The sequence below is a fragment of the Dichomitus squalens genome (assembly GCF_000275845.1).
Source record: "Dichomitus squalens LYAD-421 SS1 unplaced genomic scaffold DICSQscaffold_111, whole genome shotgun sequence".
Lineage (NCBI taxonomy): Eukaryota > Fungi > Basidiomycota > Agaricomycetes > Polyporales > Polyporaceae > Dichomitus > Dichomitus squalens.
In genome coordinates, this window is record NW_006766993.1 from 11,120 (window position 1) to 19,190 (window position 8,071).

General features: G+C 57.2%; 1 protein-coding gene across 1 annotated transcript; it reads left to right on the top strand.

Moving 5' to 3' along the window:
- Window positions 1-5: 5 nt before the first annotated feature.
- DICSQDRAFT_175618 (uncharacterized protein) lies at window positions 6-2,605 on the top strand (the record flags this gene model as incomplete). The annotated part of the gene is made up of 12 exons (XM_007371499.1): window positions 6-443; window positions 515-706; window positions 775-906; window positions 971-1,043; window positions 1,105-1,229; window positions 1,290-1,440; window positions 1,496-1,615; window positions 1,687-1,718; window positions 1,741-1,815; window positions 1,867-1,944; window positions 2,007-2,207; window positions 2,270-2,605. Coding segments are annotated over 12 exons (1,953 nt in total), but the record flags the coding sequence as incomplete, so codon positions are not given.
- Window positions 2,606-8,071: the final 5,466 nt, after the last annotated feature.

The window sequence follows — 8,071 nt, forward strand, 5'->3', positions numbered from 1 at the left end:
ACGAGGCCCACCAAAAGCTCGAGCAGCTCAAGCGCTTCGATTCCGACGCGGCGGACGTCGTCATTTGGCTCCGCAGCAACCGCCACCGGTTCCGTCAGGAGATCTTTGAGCCCGCATTCCTCTGTGTGACCGTGCCGAACCGCCAATACGTCGACGCGGTCGAGGCGTGCTTTGGCGACACGCAGCTCCGCACGTTCGTCGCGCAGTGCGAGGAGGACTACCAGACGCTGAACAGGCTCTGTGTTGATACCCCCGAGGCTGTCGGCAGGAAGGCGAGGATCAATACGTGGTTCAAGGCGAAGGACGGAGGCAGGCTCCAGCCGCAGCCGGTGCCCGCAGACCAGCTGGCAGATCTGGGCTTTGATGGCTATGCGATCGACTTTGTGGATTGTCCGGAGGGCTTGAAGTGGTTCTTGTGCGCGGATGTCAAGCTTCACCGTACGGTACGTCTACGAGGTTTCCGTCTCCGCTCTTGCGCGCTGACAGTCGTTTCAACACATTCGTGCGCATATAGCCCATTGCGAGCGACCCGCAACGCGTCGACCAGGTCAAGGCGATGGAGATGGCCGCCCGCGCGGGCGGGCTCAACTACATCATCGGTCGCGTCAAGAACGACGTGACGCGCTCGAAGTACGGCAACCGGCTTCCGCAGAACAGGACGAGCGAGATCAAGCAAGCGCGGTCCCTCGTGCACACCGCGGATAATGTTTCCTGCACTCGCTTTGCCACGAACATCGGGACGGCCGCTGATTGTAGCGTACAGTCGACCCGCAGGTTCGGAATGAGCTACGGGCGAAGCTTGCGGATGCGGAGGAGAACTATAGGCTTGTCCAGGGGGAGGAGGACAAGCTGTCGAAGGAGGACAATCACATCCAGATCGAGGGCAAGGCGTTCAAGGCACGCAACGTGAGTCTTGCAATGTCCTGACCTTCACAAACCCTCGACATGCTGAACGGCGTATGGGCTGCAGGACGATCTCGAGAAGCGGAAGCGCGCCGTAATAGATGCCCGCAAGAAGATCGAGACTGCCCAGTTAAGGCTGCGTATGTGTTCTAACGAACTGATGCCACTGTACAAGGTCGTGTTGACATCTCTTTGACGCAGAGAACGAACGGAATAAGCTCGAGAAGCTATTGAACGCGAAGCCTGTGGATGTCGAGCGCAACAACCTCAAGTCGGAACTTCTCAAGCTCGCAGGCCAGCGGGTGACCAATCTCCAGCAATACGTCGTAGGTTTCTCATGTGACCTAGCCGTTTTCTCATCCCTGCTAAGCCCTTGGCATGTCTAGCGTCTGATGCACGAGTCTATCAAAGAGCAGGAGAAGGCCACACTCGCGGGTCTCGAGTACTTCCAGGTCCAGGCAAACAAAGGGGCACTCGGGGCGACGTGCAAAGGGCAGAAGGAGGCCATCGAGATCGCTCAGGCGAACTTTGTCGAGAGTACGTCAGGTTTGGTATATATCTAACAGTGTCTGATTTCGGCCATGCCATCCAGTCAGCCAGAAATGGAAGAAGATCAAGGAGGACTCCCGGGAAAAGCTCCACAGGAGAAGCTCGACAGAAGCTCGACGCATGCGACGACGAGATCCGGCAGAAGTTTCAGCAGATGGAGGAGGTCAGTATAGCGCGTGATGTCGCGGTCCGTTATCGCGGGTGACGATCCTGACGACTTCGTGGTGCTCACAGGCTGGCGAGATCGCGGCCAAGTCGAGAGAGGAGTGAGAAGCCGAGCTTGCTCAGGGCCAGGAGGAACTCAACATGAACATGGCCACAAATGCGAACGTCGTCGAGCAGTACAACAAGCGGAAGGCTGAGGTTCGTCCACATGTGCTTCCTTGGTCATCTGTCCTTCTGACACGCGGACAGATCGCGGCCCTTTCCTCCACCATCGAGGAACGCGAGAAGCAGATCCTCAGGGTCGAACGGCAGATCAAGGCGGCCAGGGTTCGTCCCATAGCTTCGTATCAGCAATTTTGACATTCGCTGACAGACGCTGAATTCAACAGGACAACTGGCAGCCTGAGCTGGAGAAGCTGGTCGGCAGCATCGGCGAGAAGTTCTCTGCCGCGTTCGACCGGATCGGTTGCGCTGGCGAAATCAGGATCCGCGAGGACGAAGACTACGACAAATGGGCAATCGACATCATGGTCAAGTTCCGCGACCACGAGAAACTCCAGCTCCTAACAGGCGAGCGGCAGTCCGGTGGAGTAAGTCTCTCTCACCTCTCGTGCCGCCCAATTTACGATGTCCTGAATCATAACTGCCATAGGAACGTTCACTCACGACAATCCTCTACCTGATGAGCCTGACCGAGGAGGCCCGCGCGCCCTTCTCGCTCGTCGACGAGATCAATCAAGGCATGGACCAGCGCACGGAGCGGGCGGTCCACAACTCGCTCATCGAGGTGACGTGCAAGCCCGACAGCGGGCAGTACTTCCTCATCACGCCCAAGCTCCTCCCCGACCTGCACTACCACGAGCGCATGAGGATCCTGTGCGTGAACAACGGCGAGTGGCTGCCCGAGGAGAAGCGTATGGGCGACATGAACGGCCTCATAGAGGACTTTTTGAGGTTCCGCAGGAATCAGGGAAGCGCGAGTGTGTAAAGGTTCGGAGCGTAGGCCTGGGGGTTTACTGGGGCTGAGAGCGCTCGTGTTCTCCGCGCTAGAGAGGGAGATGGGGCGCGCGGTCATGCTTGGACTTGTTGTAGATTTATCTGTGTGCTTATTGTACCTCACCCGTAGCTGCGTAGTTTGGTAACTGTACATCCTATCTTGTTACCCCGTACTGTACTGTGCTTTCTAGATATTGCGTCCGGTCGTTCTGTCTGCAGCGTGTCTGCTATACACGTCTATTGCTAGCATTCCCCTAGCGTGGAAGCTAGTGGAAGCTAGCCGACAATGCTATAGGACTCGCGCCATGGTTAGGAACAAACACGATCCAGGCGCCAAAGCCAGTGCGCGACAAACTACTTCAAAACCATGCATTAGCCTCCCTCAATTCTTGTACTTTTTTTTCCTCGCCCTCCAGAGCCGGCGCCTGAATTGTGATAGACGATTGATGTGACCAGAGGCCCCTTCCTGAGCTTCTCCCCCGCGCGAATATACCTCAAAAAAAACAGTACACCATGGCTAGAATACAAACTCAGCAACTGAGCTGAGGAGAGGTCAATGAGCGGCGGAACGACGACCGACGCTGTATACTAAGCGAGGCGGGAGGGCGGTCGGGCGCTTGCTGCTTCAATAGGTGAGATAGCCGAATGGCGCGTCGATGGAGGGTCGCGTTGGGCTCATTCTCCTCCCCCCGCATGTGTCCGGTGAGGCTTCTACATGTATTCTGGTAGACACACATCGAATGCATATATGCTGTAAATTTCATGCAGTTCTAACCACGGGAACATGGAAAAAATGCGCCCGTAGCAACAAGCGCCAGAGGTCTTCCATGCCGATCCCTCCACTTCTTGGCACCTGCGCTCGCTCTCCTTATTCTGTGCACACCTCTGTCAGTTCGTATTCTATATGGTGATTACCTTCGTACCTGGGATTAGTGGTACTCAGGCCCTATGAACGGGTTGCACCCTGAGGAACCCCACATTCCTTGTTTGATTTACCCATCAAAGTTTGATGCGCTCGTAGGGCGCCCCATCACTTTCTCCCTCTCGTAACCAATCACTAGCCCTTGTTCTATGTACGTGAGGGAGGTCTGAGACCTGCAAGGGTAAATAACCCTCAGGTCCGCGCACCTCGTTGTAGGCTACTCCCAACCCGCCCTTCCTGCGCGAGCTGCGCTCCTTCGTGCTGTACTACCCGCACGACGTGTCTTAAAGGGTCTGCATGAGGCTGGTAGCAGAGATTGTGTCTGCAGAAAGGGTTTTTGGTGAGCTCTGTATCGATGGCGTTACAGTTACAGAATAAGATATACAGAATAAGATATCTTTGTGTCAGGTGTATCTGAAACCGAAGAGACCGATAATGGAGAGATGTACACAATGGTCATTGTCGACGTAGGATCGGCGCATAATATGACCTCTTGAACGACCATGTCCATGTCGCATGCGAACGGCCTGGTGATAGTACTACCAGTTCCATTCTGAGGGTGCACGTAGCCATCACAGAACGCCCGAATTACGACGTTGTTGACCGGACGACATTGACTAGCCTCGAGGTTCGATGGTAAATACCGGGTGAGCCGACTCTGCATTACACGTCTCACACACCCGTCGATTGGCTAGCTCTTGTTGCGGTACATTGCACGACCGGAAGACATACCGAACCCTTGTCCCAGGGCACACGCGGGATAAATGAGGTCAGCCCTGCAGTGCACATATGACCCGAACAGTTCCCTGGCGACGTCGCGCAGCGACCAAGCAGCACAGTTTATGTTCTTAGTTCTATCCAAGCACGAGCTGTTTCTGAATCATGCCACGGCCCTGAGAACCCGATGAATGGTACCGGCAATCTAATTCCGATCCTTGCACGAGTCCGCGGGGACAACGTACACTGGAACCGACAAAAACTGTCTTGACTCTTGGAACCTCGAGGCTACAAACTGTTGATCTCAGCCGAGGTTCGCAGGCTGCTTGCATTGTCCATTGGAAGCGTACGCTGGCACGTTCCCAGTTCGGTACGCCTGTGCACGTTTGATGCGACACCATCGTGTCCCGACTGGCTCTGGAGGTAGCAAGTTGCCAGCACTGGACCGTGCCAAGCCCTAACACCTAGACCAGACTCCAAAGCAAAGTTCCGACTGCGCTGGCGCACGCCAGCCTCGCATCGAGCGTTTCAAGGAATTTTCACCACCCACCTGCGTCCTTCAGGGTGCTTCTGCTGCCACGAACATCGCGCGCCCGACACGAACTTTTATGCACCTTGACACCCTCGGCGCCGCATTCCCCATCTGACACTGCAACTACCACCAATGACACGCCTCGCAAGCCGGGACCATCGTGTCCAGAACCGCCGTTGCGCCCTAGCCCCGCCCGCCGCTGCGCTCGTCGATCTCAACCCTATATGCTGGCCTCGCGCAGGCACGCGTGTTGCGCCCGTTAGAGCCACGCTCTCAATCGGAAGGCCAACCGCCGCATCTCGCTCAATCTCACCTTTTATGATAGCCCATCACGTACCTCGTCGGAGCTTTGAGCATACAAGGGAAGGATAAATACCGAATGTGGGGTCGTCCTCCGAAAAACATCGCAGCAAACGCCGTGGGTACAAGTAGCCGGAGTAGGCACCCACGCTATGTCGTCTAGAAATAGGTGAGGAGCAGTTGACGTGCTTGTTCGGTATGAACGCCGTACGAATCCGCACCCGGACATGCAGCTACGCGACCGCGCGATGCGGCCTGGCGTCATGGAGAAATTCTTTCAATAGCCTTGTGTGAGTAGAACGGCATCGTCCAAGATAGAGCGAATCACACCGTTCCTCTTACTACAGTGAACACGTTGCGACCCTAGTAGTACGTCATCCGGTGTGGCTGGTCACCATTAACAAGTCCAGCTTGGAGGTCGGAGGCGGGGTTCGGAGGTTCGACGAACGTGCGGAGAACGTCCGTTAGCCATAGATGGACCCGGATGCTATCTGGAGAGAAGGCCCGATATGTGGAGTTCAACCCTAGATGTCCAGTATCAATGATGTCGCTGCGCCGGTTTCTCCATTCTGCGTCCTTGATCTCGCTCGGGCCTGGTTGCCGCTGTCTCGCATTACCAGATTGCCTGTCCGGGACATTCTATCGACCGCGTCTTCTCAGCGCGGTGAGAAGAAACGACTCCGCTGGCGGACGTGCCCCGCGCATGAAGAGAGTCCGGTTAGAAGGCAAAGCAAGCTTTTGGAGAGATGAGTCCAAACCGCTTACATGCGCCCGGCCCGCGCTCGAGAGAGGCAGTTGCGCGTTCGTGCGATTGGCTGGGAAAAGGATGCTCGCCTCACAGAGCTCGCGAAATGCCGATGCTAAGGCGGACAAGCCACGCCCTAGTACATACACATACACACGTACGTGCAACGCTAGCGTTGGCAGCTCAGGAAACCACGGCGGTGCCAAGCAATATTGCAGTCTAAGGTGTACTGGCAAGACTGAATCGGCCAGCGTCCGTCAATATTGCACTTCGGTGCTATCGAGCTGTCGGTGGCGTACGTCAATTTCCGGGCTCTGCGGCAACGCCACGTTCGCAGACATCTCAGACCGGACCCCTCGAGTCCTCCGCCCAGACGCGTGGAGCTGCAGCGAAGCACCATTGGCATGCTAAGGGGGGCGGAGAGAGCCCTGGCGCCCTGCAGTCAAAGGCCACGCCCGGAGGTGTCCGCGCGGCCGCAGGCGCAGGAGAGTTCGTACTTCGGAACCATACATACTCTCCGCGACGCGCGCGGAGTCGCGGACACACCCCTCCTACACCACGAGGGAGGGCACCCCGAGAGCCCGAGAGCGCAGTGCGAATCCGACGTCCGACGACGCGTGGGGCTCGCTCGCGCGCCGGGCATCGCCCTATTCTCTCGTTCGCGGTCGGATGGACGGGGCCCAGCAGGCTGGCGGGAGCCTTCCGGGCTGCAGTCGGATCTGCAGCGTTGCAGGGTCGTCCCCGTATTCGTGTTCGGACGCGGTCCAAGACGCAAATGGCAAAGCGCAGATGCGTGTGCGTGAGCTCGCACGCGCACCGAAGTGTGAACTATCTTCGAGCCGTTCTATGGCGACCTGCGCAGAGCACCAGTCATCGATGGAGAGGTTACATAAAGCTGCAGGTCCACTCGGTTTTGGAAAATGCCCGTCTGGGGAAGTAGAAGGAGCACCTACAGCGACTCTGGGCAGGGCGGCGCGGATGCGCAACCGCGTTCGAGCGCATTCATTCGAGGTGCCATCATAGCTCGGGCGACGAAGCCCACTTACGTACAGCATGCGCGGCCGCCGGGCGCGCGCAGCCATAAGAGGGCGAAATTGCCAAGGCTGCCCCTGGAGAAAAGTAGCCTCGCGGAACACTCGCGCGAGCCGGCCTGTGGGCAAGGACCTGCAGAGGCGCGGCACGATGCGCGATTGCACGATGCACGATGCGATACGACGCGCGGGCGTCCGCCCACCAACCAGCCGTTTGCTGGGGATGCCGTACGTACGACCGGGCAGCGTGCCAGAAGCACGAGCAAAAACGCTGATTGGCATGCATGCACGCCACTCAGCCTACGCCCTGGTGCTCACGGCCCTTGGTCATTCGGGCGCGAGCCGCTCGGAACACATACAAGCGTACCGTCACATGTCCGCGAGCGCACCCGTCATGGGGCGCATAGGAGAGCTCTCGAGCGAGGTGCGCGGGTTCGGCAGGGATGGGAGATTGATGTTGTGTTCACTGTTCAGTCCTTACGGCCGCTGGACGTCGAGGGAGCGATGAGAAGTGCGCGATGGAGGTTATGAGTGTAGAGAGGCTGGCGATGAGCGAGCTGGAGGAGCACCTTGGGCATGTCCCCGCGGCTAAGTATGTATATCTTGGGGAGTGCGCGAAGCTAGGCGCGCTGGAAGACAGGGAGGGCTCATCTCGTCCATCAGACCTCATCAGTCGTCTCTCAAAGCATCCAGCATCGAGAAGATTAGTCTCGTTCCCATCCGTTCTAGCGCTTACAGACAGTACCGCTAGAACGTCTGGTGCATTTCGGGCTCGGCAGAGGGCATTGTGACGATCAGTCACACCACGTGGGCTGACTAATGGCACGTGAGGGCTGTCGAATCGCGCGAGGCTGTTACTATCGCGACCCCAGTGTTCGGACAACAAAGCGCCCGCTGCAGAATCCCTTCGTTTTATGTCCTTTCATGCTCTCCGATAATGTTGATTTTTGGCACGCAGAAAGAGACGTATGTAAATAGACTATGTGCCAAACATGAGAGATATTGGAGGAGAAATGAGCAATGGAGACGGGATTATACAGGGCTGACCCCAGTGTTCGGACGATTCTCCGCGCCGGAGGTCACGATCTGTCACGCTTGCCGATGCCTGCCGGCCTTCGGGTAATGCCCGTTCATGAGCCTTAGCCGAGGAGCCAAGTAGGTCGGAGCGTCAAGATGTGGCTACATTAGGGGTGGTCAGAGTTCGCGATTAC